This window comes from Alligator mississippiensis, chromosome 10 (genome assembly GCF_030867095.1).
Source record: "Alligator mississippiensis isolate rAllMis1 chromosome 10, rAllMis1, whole genome shotgun sequence".
NCBI lineage: Eukaryota > Metazoa > Chordata > Crocodylia > Alligatoridae > Alligator > Alligator mississippiensis.
This window is the reverse complement of record NC_081833.1, coordinates 70,601,371-70,625,141: the sequence shown is the minus strand read 5'-3', so window position 1 is coordinate 70,625,141 and position 23,771 is coordinate 70,601,371. Positions and strand designations below refer to the sequence as shown.

The 23,771-nt window shown below is 42.2% G+C and overlaps 2 protein-coding genes and 1 pseudogene across 3 annotated transcripts; all 3 read right to left on the bottom strand.

Annotated features, from left to right (window-relative positions):
* Positions 1-5,755: 5,755 nt before the first annotated feature.
* LOC102575242 (arylamine N-acetyltransferase, pineal gland isozyme NAT-10) lies at positions 5,756-22,969 on the bottom strand. 2 transcript variants are annotated; one of them, XM_006273975.4, is made up of 2 exons: positions 22,878-22,969; positions 5,756-7,334 (listed from the first exon to the last, which is right to left on the bottom strand). In XM_006273975.4, exon 2 carries the CDS (start codon positions 7,327-7,329, stop codon positions 6,457-6,459), a length of 873 nt encoding a protein of 290 aa, XP_006274037.1. In that variant the 5' UTR covers positions 7,330-7,334; positions 22,878-22,969; the 3' UTR covers positions 5,756-6,456. The 2 variants fall into 2 exon arrangements, with proteins under 2 accessions (XP_006274037.1, XP_019343772.1); XM_019488227.2 differs by lacking the exon at positions 22,878-22,969 and adding an exon at positions 10,236-10,446.
* Positions 12,290-13,123, bottom strand: LOC132243613 (arylamine N-acetyltransferase, liver isozyme-like; annotated as a pseudogene).
* On the bottom strand, positions 17,968-22,967 carry LOC102575009 (arylamine N-acetyltransferase, pineal gland isozyme NAT-3). Its single transcript, XM_006273974.4, has 2 exons — positions 22,878-22,967; positions 17,968-21,521 (listed from the first exon to the last, which is right to left on the bottom strand). The coding sequence occupies exon 2, from the start codon at positions 21,503-21,505 to the stop codon at positions 20,630-20,632; it is 876 nt and encodes a 291-aa protein (XP_006274036.2). The 5' UTR covers positions 21,506-21,521; positions 22,878-22,967; the 3' UTR covers positions 17,968-20,629.
* Positions 22,970-23,771: the final 802 nt, after the last annotated feature.

Sequence of the window (23,771 nt, the reverse complement as noted above, 5' to 3'; positions counted from 1 at the left end):
ATAGAAAGTATGTGATTCATGATCTGAGAGAGGTTTTCAGAGCTAATTAAATGCTACTGGTTCAATTACTTAAAACTTGGCCATATATTATTACCAGTTGGGCAAAAGTTAATAATCGCAAGGCATTTTTCTTCCCATGGAAAATGTGACCTAGGTAAGAAATGATCTATTGGTGGTCATCATAAGAAAAACTCAGGATATATCCCATTATTCTTTCTTGCATATCATTAGGAAAATTATTCTTCTTTATGTGAATTCATTCTTTTTACTAGAGGCAGCATTTATGAGTAACTGTATTGGATATTTTGGGGAAACCATATTCTAGCAAAATACAAGTGACCACTAGATGGCACTTTAATTTCACTTGACTTCAGGACTTTTGAACTGATGACATTTTATAGCTGTCAAATAAAGGGGTCTTTTGTTTAAATTATTATAGGAATTATTTGAGATGCCTACTAATAATATAAAAAGTCTTAACCCTTTGCTGAGATATTTTTCTTACATAAAGGCTGTATGAAACACTTTGCTTTGCTTTGTTTTCGGAGTTCCCCAAAATAGAATTACGTCATTTGATTTAGGGGAGGTTTAAAAAACCCCACAGAATCGCACAGAAATCTCTATGTCCTAGAGTTTGTCTCTGCAAAGTATGTGTGTGTTTGTACCTATGTACATAAGTACACAAATATAGAAAGCTTTGGGTAGAGCAACCTAAGTTTCAGCAACTTCATACAAAGCTCACATTCTGTCACTGCAGGGTAAGAGAAAAAATAAGTAACTCCAGCACAACCCTCATCAATTATATAGATCCTTTAAGAAAGATTATATTTAAGGTAGCAATTTTTTAATCATTTAAGATAGATTATATAGATCTTTTAAAAGATGGCTAGAAGTTTGAAAGAGCTCTTGCTGATAGTTAGATGTTCTAGTCAAGTGCAACTTTAAAAACAGCTGCTGAGATGAATCCTTATTCAGCAGGAACTACAAAATACCGTCTTAAGAGCAGGGGTTGGCATCCCACCTTCCCCTCACCATCCTCCCCTTCCTTTTCACCCCTTCCCTTCCTCCTGTCACCACAGGTTGCTGCCAAATCCTCCCCAATACCCTGGCTTCACAGGCCAGAGAATCACTCTGCAGGCTGGATATGGCCTGTGAGCCTTAGGTTGCATCCCCTTGTTAATAGTATACATTGTATTGCAATGTAGGGCTGGTGGCCAAACCCTCAGTGACAAACTGATATTTTTAAAGGTATTTCTGTGCTGACAGATACCATTGGGCAATGCTGGGACTATAAATCCCCCCATGTGCCTATTAGCTTCTTTAGGCCCCAGCAGTTTTTAAAGCAGGCCTTAAGTTTTAACAGCCGAGATGCATCAGTGTTTTAACTCAGTCTTCAGTACGTGGCATGTGTGTCCTCATTGACCATTCATACCACTAAGAATTGTTCAAGCGTCATTGAGAACCTAGTTCCCTATTCCTTGGAAAGTGAATATTGGCATTCTGCATCTGTCTTACTAATACACTCCATCAGGAAATCTCGTGTAGTTAGCCACAAGCACTTGCTGAAAGCAGCATGTGTCGACAATGGAGAGGAACTGGTGCAAGTAATCAGGAAAACTGCAAACTGGGTTGACAAGTTAGCATCTCCTTCTGCTATTTGTTTACAAGGGTGCTGAGTAAAAGCTTTTATTTTTATCCTCAGCATGTGAGCACCAGTCAATCAACATGCCCAGTGTTGCTCAGAATGGGTCAAGAGTTCCAGCAGGTCATAATTAAACGTTACTTATCTGGACTTAACAGATATGACAGCCTGCACTTTCACGTCTTTTCTACAAAAGAAAACATTTCATGGCCTTTTTATCCATTATGTTAGTCAGCTGATGCCTACAGGGCTTGGTGAAATGACATTTGATTGCTGAAAGACGTGACTCTGAAATGATCTGCCCAAGATGATGATAAAACGATTGTGTTAGCTTTTATTCTCCCCTTTTTTGAAGCCAGTTGAACAATTTGGCCCATCTGTAGCTACTAATGCTGGGAAGACATGAGAATTACACAGTTTCCCTTCTGTTGTCTCTTCCTCCTGGCTTGTTACTTTTTGGTCTGCTTTGTATTGAATATTAAACATCACAGGGACAGAGTCTAGCTGAAGTGGGTACACAGCCTATGTCTTGCCTCCAGTGATCCATGAACTGATTAAACTTTGTTCTTTGTGATTTTTTTTAATTGCTTTTCTAATCTTTTTTTTTTCCAATGGCATCTCAGAGTTTGAACCACGTTTCATTTGTTATGAATAGTTGTCTCCTAGAGGACCCTCACTAGACAACTGGTGATGGTAGACAGACTCCATTGGGCATTAGGTATGTGTAGGAATTGGATGTGTACACATCCATGGGGCTAGATGGGATGCACCCAAGGGTGTTGAGGGAGTTGGGTGATGTGATTGTAGAACCATTGGCCATCATCTTTGAAAACTCATGGCGGTCACAAAAGGACCCAGATGATTGGAAGAGGGCAAACATAGTGCCTATATTTAAGAAAGGGAAGAAGGAGGATCCAGAGAACTACAGACCAGCCAGTCTTACCTCAGTCCCTGGAAAAATCATGGAGCAGATCCTCAAGGAATCCATTTCTAAGCAGTTTGGAGAAGAAGGTGATTAGGAGCAGTCAGCATGGGTTGCAGTCAGCATGGGTTCAAGTCATGCCTGACCAACCCGATTGCCTTCTATGGTGAGATGACTGGCTTTGTGGATGCGGGGAGACCGGTACCTTGATTTTAGCAAGACTTTTGATACAGTCTTCCACAACATTCTTGCAGGCAAGCTAAGGAAGTACGGGCTGAATGAATGAATTGAGATGGATAGAAAATGGGCTAGTGCATCAGGCTCAGAGGGTAGTAATCAATGACTCGATGTCTAGTTGACAGCCGGTATCAAGTGGAGTGCCCCAGGGGTTGGTCCTGGGGCTAGTTTTGTTCAATATTTTCACCAATGACCTGGAAGATGGCACAAATGCACCTTCAGCATTTTTGCAGCTGACACCAACCTCGGGGGAATAATAGATACTCTGGAGGGTAGGGCTAGGATTCAGAGTGACCTAGGCAAATTGGATGATTGGGCTAAAAGAAATATCATGAGGTTCAATGAGGAGAAATGCAAAGTCCAGCGCTTAGGACAGAACAATCCCATGCACCACTACAGGCTGGGGGTGACTGGCTAAGCAGCAGCTCTGCAGAAAGGGCCTGGGGGGTACAGTGGCCAATCAGCTGAATATGAGCCAGCAGAGTGCCCTCATTGCCAAGAAGGCTAATGGCATACTGGGCTGCATTGGTAATAGTGTTGCCAGCAAGTCAAGGGAAGTGATTATTCCCTCTATTCAGCATGGGTGAGGCCACATCTGGAGTCCTATGTTCAGCTTTAGGCCCCCCACTGCAGAAAGGATGTGGAAAAGTTGGAGAAAGTCCAGCAGAGGGCAACAAAAATGGTTCGGGGGCTGGAGCACATGACTTAAGAGGAAAGACTGGGGGAACTGGGTTTACTTAGTCTATAGAAGAGAAGACAGAGGGGACTTAATAGCAGCCTTCAACTACCTAAAGCGGGATTCAAAAGAATGGAGCTGGACTGTTCCCAGTGGTGGCAGATGACAGAACAAGGAGCAATGGGCTCAAGTTACAAGGGAAGTTTAGGTTAGATATTAGGAAGAATTTTCTCACTAGGAGGGTAGTAAAACACTGAAACAGGTTATCCAGGTAGAAGGTCCATCCTTGGAGGTTTTCAAAACCTGGCTAGACAAAGCTTTGGCTGGGATGATCTAATTAGGACCAGTCCTGCTTTGAGCAAGGGGTTGGACTAGGTGCGACCCCCTGAGGTCCTTTCCAACCCTAACTTCCTATAATTCTAATTATGCAAAGCAGTCTTTGGCATTTGAGTACCCGGTTCCATGTAAATCTAATGGGATTTAATCCAGATCTCAGCCTTAAAGCAAAAGCATCTTGTTTTTCTCTTGATTAAAATAATGGATTTCATATTTCCAAATACAGTTTGGAAGCAGAGGGATGGCTTGCATTCTCATTGGTTTCAGCAACAGTCTGCAGCTAAAACTGTTCAGAACTGTTCAACTCCATGCAGTAGATTATCCTCAAACTTCTCGAAGCAAGTTCATTAATAATAACACTTTAGCTTGAAACTATATTTCTGATGGAACAGGTTGAATGAACTGCCACATACAATCCCACCTATGAAGAGCAGGGGAGACAGGTTACTTTTAGGCCAGCCAGCCAGCCCTTTTTAGAATATTTTTTTGTTTTCCACAAGGAAGGCTCCTCAAACTGTAAGCAGCAGACGTTTGGTGCCTTTTATAGTTTTTTTATTAATCGATGCTATTCTTGGTCCTTTCGGCAGCACTTGTATTCACTATTTTTGGATTTGACATTCACAGCAAAAACACTAATGTATTTACCAACGTTGGGATATTTTGTTAGAAAAACATCTTCAGCAGGTATGAAATGGCTTACCCCCATTTAATCTAATGCCGGGACTTAGTAGCATTTGTCACGGGTCAGGAGAGCAAGGGGAGATGAAATCTCAATGGGATGGTGGATATAAAAGATGGTACAGTGAGGGATAGGGTCGAGGACTGAAACGTGTGGACCACGGAGAATAGATCTATAGTCGAAAGCAAGAGCCAGGTGAGGTGGGAACAGAACCAGAGATGACTACAGAGGCAAGCTCAGAAGTAAAGGGATGTCAAAGACTGTGTGAGATCAAAGAGAATAAGAAAACGGGAAACGTCAGCAGCCACCGAAGGAGGTACTGTTTTCTGTGGATTGAGAGAGCCTTAGTTAAAGGGCAAATGGTTTTATTTGAAACTCTTAATACACGTTTGCTAATTTGAGGAGCTACCGGTCTATGATAAAGAAACTGTTTAATAAGAGGGAAGGGAGGACAGATGTTTGTGAAATCTTAATCTGAAAAATACAGATTGTGTTAATAAAACAATTCAGCTTTTACAAGGTGTTTTAAGTATAGTTCTATTATTATTTAACTTCAGCTGTACTTTGCAACAGGCATGATGTGTGCCCAAATCACACATATCTTTTTGCTGTAATAGTTAACTTGCAGTTAAAAGCAACGCCCAGGGCTATGATTAGTCAAAGAAACTGCAGAACAGATTTGTCTTTTTTTTTTTTTAATTTGTTGCCATCACACACATTGCTGCTTTCTTTTTTCCAGGCAGGTTCCCCTATCTTTGTCTGTCTTTCACATACCAACATGGGAAATATTTTTTTTTTAAATAGGGAGCTATGTTTTTTAAATCACAAAGCCTGCTTGAAAATGTTAAAAAAATCCACTTTAAACTCCATGAACCCCCATGCCGAACCCTGCGCATGCCCAGAAGAGGCATCGCATTAGTTGGACCCGGCTCGCCCGACATCTGTATAGATCAAGCGCTTTAGTGGGGCTTTTTGGCGCTTTTATCTAATAGCTGATTGACTCAGCTTTAAAGTTAGAAGGGGACTCTCTTAGATTCATGTGTTTTCTTTCAAGTACGCATCACCTTGATGACATTCCCACTTATATTTGTTATTAAAAAATGCAGTTTCTGGCCATGTGATTCTTAGGCAGTCTGTGATGGAAAGTGGGATAATCCAGAACAAAACCACATTTGATGCTTTGAAAAGGATAATGGTGTAGCGCAGTTAAAGTGCTTTTGTGTCTAGCTTACTTTCCACAATTCTAGCTTTGTAACGTAAATAAAGTGCAACACCCTCATCTACACGGGATGGCGCCAATCGAAGTCTAACTGCAGGGACAAATTGTGATGCTTGACTAGGCACCTTATTACAGTTCATCCATTATATAGCATGAGAGCCATATGCATGTATTAAATAATCAGTGTGTGCAGTTCATTGCAGGAATAACGAAGGCATTTACTTTGTAACATTTTGCTGTTTGTGGTACCTCTGGGCTGATGAAGTTCAAGTGCTCCCCCATCACGAATGAATTATTCCTCCTCATATGTATTGTGATTAGTCCTACTTTATAAGTAGGGAAATGGAAGAAAGATCTTAGCACCTGTGAAAATCAGGCTATTATTTAAGTCCTACCTGGGATGGTGTTGCCTACGTTTTGGCCATTGTGATTTTCCCAGTGGTTAAAGGTCAATAGTGTGTTAGATTCAATATTTCTAACTCCCAGTTATCTGCTTAAGCTATTAAAAAATGCTGCTTCCCCCTTTCCCACCCTGCTCCACAGTCTCTCCTGGGACCGCATTTCCTCCCACAGTACTTGAGCAGGTGCCTCTCAATTGATATGAGAAACTAAAGGGCCTGTTTTCCTTGAACTGAAGTTCTCACTTTCACCTGGCACTAATTTTCCTGCAATTTATCTAATGCTGATTAAATAGATTATGAAAAAGGCCGTAAACATGTATCATTATAGCATTTCATCCAAAACACTAAATTTTATATGCTCCTTTGTCATTAATTGGGACTAATTTTCTCTCCAGAGCTATGTTGAATTTATCCTCCAGTGTCTTCTCCACCTCTTCCTCTTGAAGGGTCGTGAATTCCACAACATCCATGTCCTCCTTGTAATTGTATGTTGTCTCAATGAGCGTCCATCCAATTAATGCCCGAAACCCGTTTGTGGTCTGAATAGAGCAAATAGACTTCTTTGTAAACAAGGAGTCTGGGGACGTCTGAAGATACGTACATTGGAACTGGAAATCTGCCACCGTTCGTGGCTCAAGACTGAAGAAGTAAAGTTTCCTGCACAATCTTTTTTCTAGAAGATCAGAATCAGAGAAGTGTTGATTGGGAATATATTGTTTCCTCCTTATTTTCTCATTGTACCAGACCCCATCGTTTTCTGTAAAGCGAAAGATGCCAGGAATCTGCGGCTGGTCTTTTCCAGAAATAAGTTCCATTGGCTGCCACATTTGACCAGACACGCCAAAACCTGCATCCACAATATAGGCTTTGCCACCAATAACCACCTTTATGAGAAGGTGGGTCATTCGGGTAGCATATGTGTTTTGTTGAGGATTGTATACATATGCCCCCAAAATGGTAGTATCATACCCCAGCGTTTTCAGAACCCAGTTTAGCAGCTGATTGTTTTCCATGCACCATCCACCACGCCTCTTCATCACGATTTTGTTGTAAACTTGGTCTAACTCCAAAGTAATAGTTTCCCCGCAGTGGATGCTTAGGTTTTCAAAGGGGACCGCTCGGATGTGGTGCTGGAAGACTGCAGTTAAGGTTTCCAGATCTTGTTTGTCATACGAGCCTTTGTATCCGGTTCTTGAAAAATATTTCTCAATGTTCATTTTTTCTGTAAAGGAAGTAACATTTATTTTAATCCACATTATTTATGATGGTGTTTGTGAAGATCTTTCAATAAATTAGAAGTAGCAGATACATGTACATATATGCACATATCCCCAGCACAACTCATTTTTGGCATACCTGACTTTCCCCATTTGTAAACGGAGAGAAATAATAGCCCCTGTACATGTTTGTAAAACACTTTGAAACTGTTGGCTGTGAGGTACAATGTAAATGCTGAGTTGTATCAGGAAGTCAGCTAAGCATCCCAGCGGTTCAGATGATTATCATCAAATCAAGCTTCTGACCCCTTTGAGAGTTGCAGCTTTGTACGGTTTCTTATCTGATATAATCATTGCACAAACTCAATTATGATTCTAATTAGAGGCAATATAAGCTGAAAGACAAGTGAGCATGATTGCTGTCCTCAGATCCCGGTAGTATTTACTGGAAGCAGTCAAAATGCTCATAGGCGGTTCACAGGCTCGCTGACCTTGAGCTGCTTCAAAAGTGCCTAGCTCAGCCCCAGTGGATCCTGACTGGCTAAGGTTTTCTGGCTCCTTCCCCACCTGGAGATGTCTCCCCCCACACTGACACAACCCAAGCTCAACTCATGATCTTTGTAAAAGTTATTCAGCATTTTTTTATCACATTTTAGTGCCATTGAGAAATCATGCATATCAATCTTCGCCCCTTCTCAGTGGTTCATCATACATCACATCCCCATGTTCCAAGTTTGGCACTGTGTAAGTACCAGTATATTTCTCTGAAAGCAGGAACCTTATGTGAAATACTTTGGAGGTTTCCTTAAATTTCAATTGTTTCCTACATCTTCAAATGTTTAGTTTCTAACCCATTCCTTAAGCTATCCTGAAGTAATTTGCATCTGTAATGAAAGTTTTGTCAGCAACAAGAGGAAGATCAGGGAAAGTGTGGGTTCCTTACCAAATGGGAGAGACAACCTAGTGTCAGATGATGCGGAAAAGCTCCCAGACTACTGCACCTGGCAGCACGGTATGGGGAGAGGAGGAGCAGCTAGCAGTGGCAAAAGAGCAGGTTAGGAACTTTTTAGACAAGCTGGGCACGTAAAAGTCCGTGGGGCCGGACATGATGTGCTCGAGGGTGCTGAGGGAGTCAGCCAACGTGATTGCAGAGCCACTGGCCATCATCTTTGAAAACATGGTGACTGGGAGAGGTCACAGATGATTGGAAAAGGGCAAAAAAGGGCCCATCTTTAAGAAAGGGATGAAGGAGGATCCGGGGAGCTACAGACTAGTTGACCTCACCTCAGTGCCTGGAAAAGTCATGGAGCAGATCCTCAAGGAATCCATTTCTAAGCACTTGGAGGAGAAGGTGATTAGGACCAGTCAGACTGCATGGGTTCACCAGGAGCAAGTCATGCCTGACCAACCTGATTGCCTTCTATGATGAGATGATTGGTTCTGTGGATGCAGGGAGAGGATTGGACATGATAGACCTTGACTTTAGCAAGGCTTTTGATCGTGTCTCCCACAACATTCTTGCAGGCAAGCTAAGGAAGTACGGGGTTGGCTGAATGGACTGTAAGACAAATAGAAAACTGTCTTGATAGTTGGGCACAAAGGTTAGTAATCAATGGCTCAATGTCTAGTTGGCAGCTGGTGTCCCAGGGATCGGTCCTGGGGCCAGTTTTGCTCAATGCCTTTATCAGCACCCTGGAAGATGGCACAGAGTGCACCCTCAGCAAGTCTGCAGCTGACACCAAGCTGGGGGGAATAGTAGATATGCTGGAGGGTAGGGCTAGGATTCAGAGTGACCTAGACAAATTGGAAGATTGGACCAAAAGAAATCTCATGAGGTTCAACAAGGACAAGTGCAAAGTCCTGCACTTAGGATGGAACAATCCCATGCATTCATAAAAGCCGGAGACCAACTGGCTAAGCAGCAACCCAATGGAAAAGGACATAGGGGTTACAGAGGACAGTAAGCTGAATATAAGCCAACAGTGTGCCTTCATTGTGAGGTAGGCTAGTGGCATACTGGGATGCATTAGTAGGAGCATTGCCAGCAGCTTGAGGGAAGTGATTATTCTGCTCTATTTGACACTGGTAAGGCCACATCTGGAGTGCTGTGTCCAGTTTTGAGCCCCCCCACTACAGAAAGGATGTGGACAAATTGGAGAAAGTCCAGTGGAGAGCAACAAAAATGATTTGGGGGCTGAGGCACATGACTTATGAAGAGAGGCTGAGGGAACTGGGCTTATTTAGTCTGGAGAAGAGAAGACTGAGGGGCAATTTAATAGCAGCCTTCAACTCCTTGAAGGCTGGCCCCCAAAATGGTAATATCATACCCCAACACTTTCAATGTGTGGCCTTCAACAAACCGAATATCCGTGAGCAGTCAGCACACCTGTACACACGATTACATTTACAAATATCCCAATATGCATCAGACTTGGTCTATTCTATTATAGACCCCCCCCCCGCCCCAAAAGCCATTTTGTAGTACAAAAAGCAAATTATGTAATTTTGAAAGGTTGAATGATCTTTCCCCTCTTAGGAGGAAATCTTTTGATTATTGGCTAGTTTATTTATCTTTGCTTTACTAAGAATATATTGCAGCTGCAGGATGAAAAAAAAAACTATAAAAATTAATAAATTTTGAAAATAGATTGGAGACTCTAGAATGCCTGACTCCCAGTGAATGCATCTGTTCCGTTCAAATGCAGCTGCTAATAAAAGCAAAAGCCAATGTCATTTTCCTACCATTTATGCCATTTTTCAGAGCTATTTAGCCCAGCTGGCTATAATTTGTTTCCTTTTCTATAGTTTCCATACACCATATTCTAGAAAGATTTTTCAATTTGGATTGCACACACCCACATGCCTCTAACCATACACACAGATTATGACTTTAAAAAGGAACTTACTTGTAAAACAGCCCCGGCGATGTTTGTATTGGTTTTCAGCCCCTTGCAAGATTTTTTTTTTGTGGGTTGGGGGTTGGCTTTTGATCTGTTTGCTGCTGCGCTGGCAGTCAATATAGTTGAGAAGTGACATAGATCCAGGCCCTCTGCAAATGCTGTATCTTAAAATGCAAGAGGGGACAGAGTCCGTCTGAAACGAGTATGTGTGTTTGGTCTCCAGTGATCCATGAGTTGATTAAACTTTTTCTTTCCACTGGTTAAAACCAGATCAAATGAGTTTTGGTTTTTTCCCCTTAAAAGTTGTTTCAGTTTTGCCTGATTTTTTTTTTTTTAACTCCCTGTTGGACAGTCGGCTATAGTCCTTGGCACCACAAAAATCCCCTCTTCCCATCTTGTGGAGAAATATATATTTTTAAGATATTGCAGGATAAATTTTCAAAGGGCATAATACATAGAGCTATTCTTTAGTACTAGACACTTCTTTTTTGAAACCTTGCAAAAGTTCCATCGTGCCAGCCTAATGTGTTACAGATACACAACGAATACCATCACAAGCATATTTTAAACATCACTGTATATATTATACCAAAATAAGAATTTTATTTCAATACTAATACTTGGCACTTCACATAATCAATGTAAAGATGTTTAATTCAATCCTGTTCATTTCTTAAAGCATCGTAGGTACTCAAATACTTAGAAAATCAGGCCCTACACTTCTAAAATTGGGCTTCCAAATGTTGAGTGGTTTTGAAAATAGGACCCTGTATAAATTGCCTACAGTAAGATGGTTTCTGAAAAGGTACTAGAACGTAGGCCATCCAAGTAGTTCTCAACATCAGCCAGGGTAGATTTGATTTAAATCAAATCAATTTAAAGCGCTGGTCAGGAAGCCTCAATTTAATCATTGTTTTCTACAAAAACTGTATTCTTGTTGTTTGATATCCTCTATTCATTTAACTTCTTGAAACTGCACTTTTAGAGAGAGGTAAGGGCTTGGCTTCGTGTACACAAACTTGCAGAGAGACCAGAGGGTCGTCCCTCTAATCTCCGTATACTGCTGTGAACAAGGATGCTATCTCTGGAGACACAAAACCACCATTTGAGAACTGAAACTAAGCATCACAGAGATGCTTAATGGGATCTTCTAGACTGAGCACTGAGTCCCATTGGGTAGGGTGGGGTTTTTTTTAATATTCACTAATCTACAGAGGAGCCTCTGGGAACCCCATAAAATTGGGCACCTAATACAGTCCATGGCCTGTTGTGATCTATTTATAACACTTTCCTAAAAAACTTACATGAATATATGTCTCAAATAGTATATAATTAGAAGTTACAATCCCTATTCCATTATGGTATCTTTGAGCTTTAACATCTCTTAAATAAAAACTATCTTTATATAGGGTTGCGAGGTTTTTTTAAAAAAAAATCATCTTAACAAAAAATTAAAAATACAATTAAATCAAGAAATCTGATGTAAATAAAATTCGATTTTTGGATTTAAAAAAAATCATTGATTTTTATTCACCCTGACTCCAGCGAATAATTACCTAATGATCTATCGTTGAATTGTGGGTTGTTGAAGAAAAAAAAAACTGCTTCATTTTCAGTCTGATCTGTTTTATGTCATGTGAATAATCCCTACGATTACGACTGGACAAGCTGAAATTTAAATTGTGTATGAACTAGAAATTGTGTATAAACTTTGTGCAAAGGGATGGCACAGTCCATCTTGTATTCTACATTAGGTTTTAGTCACCCATATCATAGTAAGAAATGTCAGAAATAAAAACATAAAAGAAGAACAAAAATCAATAGAGATTTAGAAATAATTTCTATAGAAGAAAAGGAAACAAACTGATTTGATTTGAAAAGGTGAAGAAGTATGAGGAAAGATAAGACACGGATGCATACAATTAATGATATAATTAAGTTTCCTGGATTTCAACTCAAAAACTCAACTTACAGTCACTTTAATGATCTTTTAAGGTTAATATTTATGGGGCATGTTATGCTTAGATTTTAAAAGATCTATCTGGTTCAATTGTATAGAATTACACCATATCAGCTAAATTAGCTGGCAAACCAGGGATGTTGACTGGTACGAGTTTCTCATCTAGTGTTATGTTGAATTTGTCTGTTAGAGTCTATTCCACCTTTTCATCTGTAAGAGTTGTGATTTCCACCAGATCCACGTTCTCCTTGTATTTCATCTCAGTGAGCGTCCATCCAACTAGGGCTCAAAGCCCATCAATGTTTTGAAGGCAAATTGACTTTTTCCTGAACCATGTATCCGAAGATGTCTGGAGTTATGAATTCAGTGACTGGAAGTCACTTATGCTTTGTGGCTCAAGACAGACAAAATTAGGAAAATGTATTTGTTCAGTTTTCAGATGATCACTGGTGGAAAAGTTTTGGTTGAGAATGCGCTGCATCCTTTTTATTTTTTCAAAGTACCAGCTTTCATTGTCTTCAGGAAAGTGAAAGATTCCAGCAGTTTGAGGCTGATCTTTCCCAGAAATCCCCATACTTGGTAGGTAATCACCAAAGCCACCATCCACAATGTAGGATTTTCCATCAATAATCACCTTCAGTAGAATGTGGTTTATATGAGAAACATATATATTTTCTGCCAGATCATAAGTGTTTCCCCCAAAGATAGAGACATCATACCCTATTACATGCAAAGTCCAAAATAAAAGGTGATTATTTTCCATGCACCATCCACCCCGTTTTTTCCTCACAATTTTGTTATAGATTGGTACTATGTCAAACCCAATTGTTTCCCCACAGTGTATGCTGAGGTTTTGAACAGTCAAGGTTTCCAAGTCCAGATTTTCATAGGAGCCTTTATAAGAAATTCTTGTGAAATATTCTCTGGCTTTCATTTCTCCTGTACATGGAGCAAAACAACTAAATGCAGTGGAACTGATCTTCAGCAACTCCCTATTTTTAAAGCACAGATTAACTGACCTGCAGCTTTACCCCTTGCCTCTGGGTGTAGGGTTTGAAAGAAAACTGAAGAGACAGGTGCACACTGGAGCTATGTATCTCAATGCTTTCAAAACAGAAATAAAGTTAGGAGCAGGTAAGAATTGTGTAGCACCTTTCCAGCATGCTTCTATAACTAGGTCTTTTGTTGTATGTATGTACGTACGTACGTACATCCTGTATCCAACACAATACAGGTTTGGTTTAAGACTGGAGTGGGTGCCAGTGCAATGAAAGTATAAATGGAGGTCAGTGTTATGAACTGACTAAGATTCCAGGCTGAAATCTAACACGTTAGCAATTTAACCAACAATATTTCCCTATACAATGCATTTTATAACTAACACTTGGATAACATTATTTGGCCCAGGGAATATGATCTTACTCATTTAAAAGACAGGCCCATCTCAGATCATCTTGATCCTTAGATAGTATTATTTAGATCAGGACAGTTGGTTACTCCTAACCCATCAATATACTTATTTATTCACCTGTATGTGCTCAAAATTTCCTTAAACAGCTATCAGATGTTCTGGGCATGTCTTGTATAAAGATATGCTGAATAGGGCTGTGCCAAACAGTACCGTTTTGCTGTTTCGATGGGACAGTGTTTCATTTCGAGTTTCGTTTAGTTTCGAAAGCACTGTTCCATTTCGTTTCGTTGAAACGGTTTCACTGTTTCGACACTGTTTCGACGTTTCGCCCATAGGCTATAATGGGGAAGCACAAAACGGTGGTATCCAAAACAAATAAGGGGAGATTTCTACAAAATAACTTTGTGATTTTTTGGCAGATTTGGATGAAAATGGCAGGGACGGTAGCCCCTGCTGAGGCCACAAAGCCTGCCAAGTTTCAAGGAGATAGGTGCAGGGGTTTCTGGGAAACTGCACCTCAGGCTGCCGACCAGCAAAACTTGTGTCACGCGTGCAGTTCGTAGGCTCGTCTGTGAAAAGTGATTTGTAAATTCAAACAAGCACTGAACCTCACTAACCTCATCACCAGAAGCCAACTTCCTACAGCCCAAAACACACCAAAAGTATCCAGGCCATGCCATGACAAGACATGCAAAACCTGCCAACACTATCTCCAGTATGGAGATATCTTCACAATACCATCACATATCTCAGGTTTTTAAAAACCTGCTGCTTCAATGTAGGGCCCCCATTTCATCTACACATGCCCTAGGGCACTCGAACAACAGCCTGAAGCTGCTCCCAAGTCTAAGTCCAGCTCCTTGAGTCCATAGTCCTGGCTCCTCCAGCTCCACCGTGCACTCCTCTGTAGGCCTGATGAGGTTCCACATTCAGGCTGCCCTCTCTTCCCCTTACTCCAGCCCCAAGCTTTGTCTGCCTTTTCCCCACACCCCCCAGCTCCTGGGGGTTTCTGGGAGCTGCAATCCAAATTAAGAGTCAGCTCAGCTCTGCAGGCTGCCCCTGATTCCTTCTGTTGTTCCACACGTGACAGTCACATTACAATATTGTCATGTGAGAAGCCCTGATGTGCTAGATAAGTTGTGTGTTACCAGTCTACACGCCTAGAACAAGCTGACAAAAATGATGAGATCCAATTCAGATCTTGCTCATGTTAACTTTTGTTCCCTCAACAGCCGATGTATTTCATTCCTCATTCCTGTATCTTTGTAGGATCGGTTTGGTAGGCAACAAGAATCGGACAACTGGGCTGTCTGGCTGCAAACTTCCCAGGGCATAGCTCTGTTTCCCCGGAGTTAGATGATAGATAGGAAATGATTCTTCACTGTTAGCATTAATGAAAGTTTGATTCCTTTGCATGCAGCTACATTATTTGAGTGGCAGGTGGATTGCATATGACCACGGAGCTGATTTTCATACACTATTTTTGGATGTGAACTAGTTAGTTTAATTCTCAAGCACTTTTTCTTACAAAAAGCACAAATTTGGTCCTTCTACTTGGAAAAAAAAATGTTTGCTGCTTTGCAATGTGTTTCACTGCGTCAGCCCTATTTGCTTTTGTGACTTTAATTTCCCTTATATGAAGATGAAAGGAGGTACAAAATGGAAAGCAATGGAATGTTGCTGACCCAAAGCAAGCTAATCAGCAGCGTAAGCTAATTTCCATACAGAACAAATTGTGTCGAACAGATTAATTTAAAAGTAATACATCTGAGTACTCACCTGCAAACCAGCAAGCATCAGACTTTCTGTTCTGGCTCATTCCAAAAGTCTCTGAAAATGCTTGCATTATACCCTCCTGGTCTTAAAGATCCATTTGCATTATGTGGCAACACCAGAAATGCTTCACTTTCTGTCGGATCCAGCTTGGGAAATGGGGGTAATGTCATCTGGGATATGGTGTATTGCTATGGACTTATTGTATCGAGGTGAGATTTAGAGATTCAGTCAGGAGCACATCTGTGCTATGAGCTGTTCAAAAGCAGACTGAGGAGATGGTCCCTGTCCCAAAGCATTTACAATGTAGGTATGTTTAAATGCTTGCCTTTACAGATATTTCTGAGGGCTGCACCCTTAAGCAGTTGAAAGGGGTGGCACAATATATGTGCCACTGGGGAAAATTTTCAACCCTCCAAAGTACCCCCAACCCTGCCTTCAAGGGACAAGACTGGAGTTTGGTCTCTGTGGGCTGCCCAGTCCTCAACCCCTACGCTCAGCCTGCTCAACAAGGATGCTCGCTTGGATGGCGGAGTTTCTGCCGCTTGGAGCCAGAGTGAAAACTAAGTTGAGACTGCTTCCACTAGCATCTCTGATCTGCTGGGAGGTGGCTGCAGCTTTTGAATTAAGAGCGCAGTGATGCTGAGTTCTTGTTTTCCAGTGCCAAACCCCTGCAGGGCACAGACCAGGACATCCGCAGGTGTTTAGGTGTCTAACTTTGGTTGACTTAAAAAGCTGATCCTTTGCTTGTTGCCACGAGTTGTTCTGGGCTCTGATGTATTGGAGCTGTGCCTTTAAGGAGCTGACAGCTACATTAATGATTAGCGCGCACACAAAAAAAAATCAGGTTTTGAAAATGGGAGAGGAAAGGTTTGCCTGGCAACAGCGGCTGACACAATTGGCCCCGTGATAGAATCCACTTCTCTATAAACATTGAGCAATTCATCCAGGGTGGTAAGCTCTGAAACCACCGACAGTGAATCACTCAGCTGTATGGCATGCAACAGGCCACGGTGAGTGACAGACACCATATGAAAGCTTATGCTGCTCTCAATCAGTTAGTCTCCAAAGTGCCCCCCTATCCTGCCTATGTTGATACCCAGAGTGGACTCCAGCCCTGCACCTGATGTTTGTGGTGCCAGGGAGGTGCATCCAAGAAGCATGGAGCAGAGGGACTGCCTTGAAAAGGAGCCTCCCAGAAACAAGGGTGCAGGAGAGACAGGGGCGGGAAGAAAGGCAGGAGGAAGGAAGCCTTAAAGAGGTATAAAGTCCCTCTGCAGGAGCTAAGCTGGACAGTAGCTGTTTGATAAGCCGGGAGATGGGGTGGACCAAAAGGCTGGGCCTTGGAGTCCGAGAAGCCAAGGGCTCAGCCCGCTGTAGAAGCTATACCTGGGCTGGCTTCCAGGAGCCCTCCAAAGCTGGGGATCCCAAGCAAGGGCTCCTTTGGGGAATCTCTGACAGCAAGGAATAGCACATCCTCCTGCTAAGGCCTGGAGAAAAATAAAACCCCACTTTTTTAGATGCTCTTCTGACATTCAGGACACTCAAGTTTTGGTCCCTGCCCAGCAACAGACGCACCCCATGTGATTTTCGGTGGGGAATCTAGGCATGTGAACAAGACATATTTAGGTGCCTGATGCTTGTGAAATCAATGGGAGTGAGCACATAGAGGCCTTTTGAACCCTGGATTTAAGGTCTCTCTACTTCAGTACCCCATCTGCGCACTGAAGATTGCGGTAACAGCACTTCTGAGAGACATTATGCAGCTAAATGCATGCAAAGATTGCTTAGATATTACAGTAATGAGGGCCTCAGATAGATTCAGATTTGATTCCCTCAATATTATGTGTAAGGAGATACACACACACACACACGGCTAGCTGGACCCTGAGACCATTCCTTGTGAACAGCTGACTTGAGAGCCGTTGGTCTGGTCCTACCCCAATCTCTTCTGTAATTCAGATATCTTTTCTAGCTGCCTTTTTCTTTCTCGTTTCATGTCCTCTCATGCTTACGGGAGAGGCGGGGGAGGCATGAGCTCTTACAAGAATTGCACATATTCAAGCTCCCTCAGTATCTACATTTGGCAGCAGATGGTGTGGAGGGGAAGTTATTCCATCTCTATGAAACATCTCTCCTTTCGGTTTGTTTAACCACATTTAACTGGTGTTTAGTCCGGTTTTTGTGACCGCTCTGTATTTTACTGATGTCTTTCAAGTGTCACTATGAATTGTAACAAGGATGAAAAATATCTGGTCAATGAGTGAGTCAGCCTCCCTTTACGGCAACATTATAGTCTCCAGCTAAATGCCCCGTCTGATCGTAAAGTGCTACTATGCTTGAATGCAGTACAATGGCTTAATTACACGAGATAGACTGTTACATGTCTTGTCACCTAAAATAAAACTCAGCAATTGATCTATAAAAACAAAAGAACATAAGTAACATCTTGTGATCCTTACCCAATGGGGAGTAACACTCTTGTCTTACATCTCAAATATTTTCATGAGAAAGATCTTGCAGAGCAGTGGCCTATGTTACTAACCAGTACATAACAGGCAGTTATTTAAATCTGGGTATATCGCACAACAAAATGGACCAGCCAGATATTTTATTTAAAAGACAAGTATGCATAGACTATTTGTGGACAATTAAATAATAATGCCAAGAAAATTCTTCAGGAATATGAAAAAATTAAAAATTCACTCATTCATTTAAAATGATCCTGTACACCAGATTTTCTTTTTACACAGTGCCAATGTTTAAAGGGTTTGGGCTTCAAAGATTCAAAGCCAGGGGGAGGTATTAGAGGTATTACTAATCTGCAGCAGGATCAAATTAGTCTACAGGAGAAATTAGATAATGTTGTGCATCCAAACAAGAGGAATAGTATAATATTCAGTAGTACAAAGTGAAAAGTTCTATCATTACTGTAACAGGGGTGTAGGTTGTAGCCGTGTTGGTCTAAGGACATCATTACTGTAAAACTTTTGTTGTAGGATAGGGGCTTATAGAGTCAAGGCACCAGGCAAAGAGAGGGACCAAGGTGTGGTAGATGAACATTGGCTTCCCGTATGATAAGGCTTTGAAAAAAAAGTGAGTGCAATTCTAAGATGTATTAGGTAGGATGTTCTTAGTAAAGACAGGGAAGTGCTAGTCCCACTGTCAGAGCATTGGTAAAACCCCACTTACAATACTATGTGCAGTTCTTGTTATGAGGAAGGGGGCAAGCGCCAGAGAGTCCTACCCAGTAGTTCTCTACTTTGGTAGACTCAAAGCACCCTTTGGAAAATGCCAGCTCTTGGCTTTCACCTATTTATTGACTAAAGAAAAATAATACAACAATTCTTCTGTCTCAAAGAGCTCAGAAAGACCACAGCAGGGCAGAATGTTTTCGACACTATGGATTCCTATTTGAAATCCTTGGGTTTTATCTTGTGAACCGTGTGCACGTATTTGTAGTGATGGAGTGATGTTGTAGCCACAGTAATCCAGGAATTAAGCAAGAGGCTAGGATTTGAGGGAGTGGTTGATATCTATTATTGAACCCTGTGCATAGTTGGGATAGACTTAGGCAAGCTTTCAAAGGTCTACCCCCATCCATGCAGTGGGTTCAATAAAAGAGATCACCCCCCAAAATCCTTGCCTCTCATGTAGGTGTTTGCATACCTAACAGTACAGACATTGCACTTTGCCCTTAAAAGGATCTTGTGGGACCCCGTTTGAGAATCGCTGGTCTTACCTGACAATTAGCAGACTGTGGGATCACAAAGACTCTGTTTGCTGCTGTGGCGTAGGCTCAACCAAACACTGGATGCCCTCCTCCCTCCCCCCAGGGGCCACTATTCTTGCATCCCTCTAAATCAGCACCTCATCCTATTTATGTTACTGCCTGTCAGGTGCCTGGCCTGTGAGTCCTGCTCATGCAATCCAGACCAGTTGCCCGATTTGGAGTCAGGAGAGAGATTTGTTATAGTCCAATGACATGCAGAGCATGAGTAATATAGCGAGGAGATGGAGATCTATAAGAGCCGTTGCAAAAATATATGAGCCATACCTCTGGATGCAAAGATTTTCTCAGAGGCACCCCTTCATGGCTACATCCTCAAAAGCCCAGAGGTTGCATGAGGAGCCAGAAGCAGAATAGAAACTTCCCTCACCAATTCAAGTTGTGGTAATCATGGCCATCTCATAGTTGCATGTCATCAGCATGTAAATACTTCCAACAGTGTGTCCCAAGTGAGGTGTTTTGTGTTTATGGAAAGAGCAACCTGATCCTTATGCATGTGCAAAACAGGACAGACTGCTGCAACCGAATCTCAGAATGCCCTTGGTTCTCCAGCTATTATATTTAAACAGAAATGTAGCACTCCTTTAGGGCGTACATACGTTATGCCCCAAGAGGCAAATGGCAAGGAAAAATGAGAGGAGTGTTTGCATAGACCCTGCACCTTAGCATTGTGCATAGGCAGGGGACAACTCTGTGCAAAGCAGAGCAGAGAAGGGGGATCAACTTGCTTGCAGTTCCCATTGTGCAAGCCAGAGCAGCAGACCCTGACCTGAGTGAAAAGTGATCTATTACTGGTAGAGATCTGGAAGAGAGGATTCATATTTGGAGTAAGAGGAAGAGAAGAGAGGGGAGTACAGGTCTGCAAATCACAGTGCCATATGCTTAGGGTGACCATATTAATATGAAGGAAATCTGGGAGAGGGTCTGTGTCCATCCCCCCCCCCCGGCTCCCAGGAGCCCTGATGCTGGGGCAGGGCAAGGCGATATAGTGCAGAGTCCCACATCCTGGCTCCATCCCCACCATGCAGAGGCTGGAAGTGGCCCCTCTTAGGCACCCCCTGGGCTCCACCAGCCCTCACCGCCACACGGCACCTCCTCCCTACCACCAGCAGCTACACCACGTGCAGCCCAGGCCTTGGCAGTGGTCGCAGTAGCAGAGTGCAAGGGGCAGCCATCCTGGCTTGCCCCATGCAGGTGCCCAAGCCCCAGTCCCCTCCCACAGCCCACCCTGCTCCATCCAACATGGGACTTTTGCTTCAATTTTAACCAACTGGCTGGGACAGCTTATGAAATCAGGGACTGTCCCGGCCAAACTGGGAAGTATGGTCACCCTACATATGCTATATGCTACCCTCTACCATATGCAAGGTAAAAAGCAGCAATCCAGGTGTTCTTTTTTCCAATTCATTGAATGCTAAGAGAGAGTCTATTTGATATTCCAGCATAGGACTATATTCTGGTCAAGACTAAAACATAGACGACCTGCCTCCTGCATTCACTGGTTGAAGTTTCTTATCTAGAGTTATATTGAATTTAACTTTTAGTGTCTTCTCCACCTCTTCATCAGGAAGAACTGTGGTTTCTACCAGGTCCATGTTCTCCTTGAAATTGAACTTTATCTCAGTGTATTTCCACCCAATTAATGCCCGGATCCCGTCAGTGGTCTGGAGGCTGCAGATGGACTTTGTTACAAAAATAGAATTGGGGGATGTCTGGAGATACGCACATTGAGCCCTGAAATCTTCTATTTCTCGTGGTTCAAGGGTAAAAGTATAAATCTTCCTACAGTCACTTGCTTGCAGAGGGTCAGGCTTAGCGTCACTGTGGTTGGGAATGTATGCCTTCCTTTTGCTCTTCTCCAGATACCAGGTCCCCTTTTCTTCCAGGAATTGAAAGATGCCAGGAGTCTGAGGCTGGTCTTTCCCAGAAATCAGCTCCATGGGCTCCCACATTTGATAGACCATGCCAAAGCCTCCATCCACAATATAGGATTTCCCATCCAGGACCACTTTGAGAAGAAGATGATTATTTTCATCGGCATATGCATTATTTTCTGGGCTGAACACTTTTGCTCCCAAAAGAGTGAGATTATAGCCCAGTGTTTTCAAAACCCAGGATAACAGCTGATTATTTTCTAGGCACCAGCCACCACGATTCCTCTTCACTATTTTGTCGTACACTTGTTCCAACTCCAGCTCAACGGTGTCCCCGCTGTGGATGCTGAGGTTCTCGAAGGGAACAGCCCGGATGTGGTGCTGGAGGATTGCAGTTAACGTCTCCAAGTCCAGGTTTTCACAGGGACCTTTGTAAGAAATTCTGGTGAAATATTCCTGGATGTTCATGGTACCTGCAAAAGGACTAGAAAAGAACTGATTATGTTGAGGTTGGTTGTCACCATGTTTGTTGTACCAGGGCTCCTTTCCTGACTACCTGTTTAAAACGAGGATGCTCCTTATGAAGCCAAGACCAAAGAATAGCTTGTTAAGTATAAGTCTTAGAAATAGATGAATCCATTAGTATATTTTCCCACTGCACAAACATTATTTTTAAACATTTGTTTTACAGTGCTGTCTTGGGTTCCCAGCTGTTCTGGGTGCTTTATGCATACATGTAACAAAGATGTCCTTCTCAAAAGGGTTTACAACTTATATAGAAAAAAATCCAGGAGTGGAGCAGAATTATTCCCATTTTACACACGAGCTGAGGCTCAAAAAAATTGTCTTGGAGTCAAGCTGGAGTGGGCAGTGGCAGATATGAGCTCCAAAGAGTACGAATCAATTAACTCAGAGCATAAGATTCAAAATGATTGTTATAGTGCAGATTATTGATCCCACAGGCTCCAAGCAGTGTAGACAATCTGAACTTAAAATTCTCCCTGTATGTCCAGTAAACATGTAGTTATAAAATATCGCTAATACTAGAAGCAGAATAGAAGCATCGCCACCTCAATTTTCATTTATGTTTAAATGTTACTTCCCATTGCGTATAAGCATTCAGACCAGACACGATTATGATATCAATGTCCAGCAAAATGGGGGATGTCTCTCCCATCACCCGAGAGAAAGGGAGAGAAAGAAGGAAAATGCAAAGCAAGAGCAACAAAAAGTATGCAATTCCTGCAACTAAGAAACAAGCAGTCGGGATCAGAAACCGGTTCCACTCGAAATGCATGGAAAAGGGAGCTGTCACGTTCTGTGTTGCCAACTGCCCACGGACAAACCTTTCCTATGTGGTACCGGAGCAGTGAGTGATCGGGTTTTCAAATTTCTTCTGCAGGATTGAAAACTAGATTGCTTTTTAAAAGAGCTGGGTTTTCCAGGGCACAACCGGCTGCCAGCACCGGAGGGCTTGAACAACACGGGGATGCATTGTCCAAGTTGTCAGCCTACTTTCACCTCCCTTTGTTTCTCTTTCGGTCGAAGCAGAAAAAAAAATATTTTTTTTTTTCCTGTTAAGGAAAATATAGCAGGCCTGCCACTTTTGCTTTAAAGTTATGGGAACGATAATGACTTTGTTGTATACAAGCAGAGAAAACTTAGTGCTTGCAACTATTGAATCCAAGTATAGCACCTCTTTTTCCTAATCTCTGTCATTAGTGAGCATTTCTCCGGCACCCTTCACTGCAGCATCTGAACAACGTCAGATGGTGTTCAGAGTTAAGCTGATGAGTGAAAAGAAAATCAATCTGATTTTTTTTAAAATCAATCACCTTACCTGTCCAATGAGTTCAAACACAGGTGTATCGATTTTCACTCTCCTGTCTTTTGGGGACAAAACCACCTGGCTTAGGTTTTGGTCCTTGCTATAACAGAGAGAGGGGAGAGACGGTCGAACTCTGCTTCTCTTCAGAGACACTCCATGCTTTGTCACGTCACAGATCAGCAAAAGCCCAGGGAGGGCGGAGTTCAGTTATAGGAAGTTAGCTAAGTTCAGCTGCACTAATTTGATAAGAATACAAACGTCATCGTTGTCCGGACACAAGCTGCCTTTATTTTTTCAGTGATTCAACTCTTCCGGCTAGCTGCGTGGGGAAGTTCCCTTTGCTTGTATATTTGACTACTAATTCAGACCCCTCCAAAAAATGCTATTTCATCTTAGATGCACAACAGCTGCTAGTAAAGGCAGAAATCTCAAGAAAAACGATCTGGGAAAATTTCCATTTTTTTTTTCAGATCAGAAAAATGCCGAGTCCAGCATGGCTGAAGGCAAAACTGTAAAGGACCAAGCTGGCGTTCGGAAATATTCAATAATAACGACGTGCAATTTTCCCTTCCACCTCATATGGGTCATCCTGCTCTGCATTGTTGTTAATTCCCGCATAAGCCTCCAATCTGTCTAAGGTCTTGTACATTCATTTTCTGTCCTCAGTGATGTCTGAGCCGCCTAGTATTTTAGGACTGTCAGCAACATTCATTAAAATGGTGATTGTTTGATCTAATGAGCAGAGATAATAAAGGAGTTTGGTGGTAAAAGGGGACGCCACAAACCTCACCTGATCTCATAATTGATTCTTTCTGCTGTCCATCAGTCACTAGTGTATCAGCCCAGGAGACCATGCTCATGTTCAAGCCGGGGTATAATCAAGGTGATGGAGCATCCTGGCATACC

Bases quoted from the DNA above. Each gene is read 5' to 3' on its own strand.
- LOC102575009 (XM_006273974.4), bottom strand. From the start codon at position 21,505: ATGAACATCCAGGAATATTTCACCAGAATTTCTTACAAAGGTCCCTGT.
- LOC102575242 (XM_019488227.2), bottom strand. From the start codon at position 10,365: ATGTCACTTCTCAACTATATTGACTGCCAGCGCAGCAGCAAACAGATC. The intron at 7,335-10,235 runs GTAAGTTCCTTT...CTTCCTTTACAG, and splicing joins TCGCCGGGGCTGTTTTACAA to AAAAAATGAACATTGAGAAA.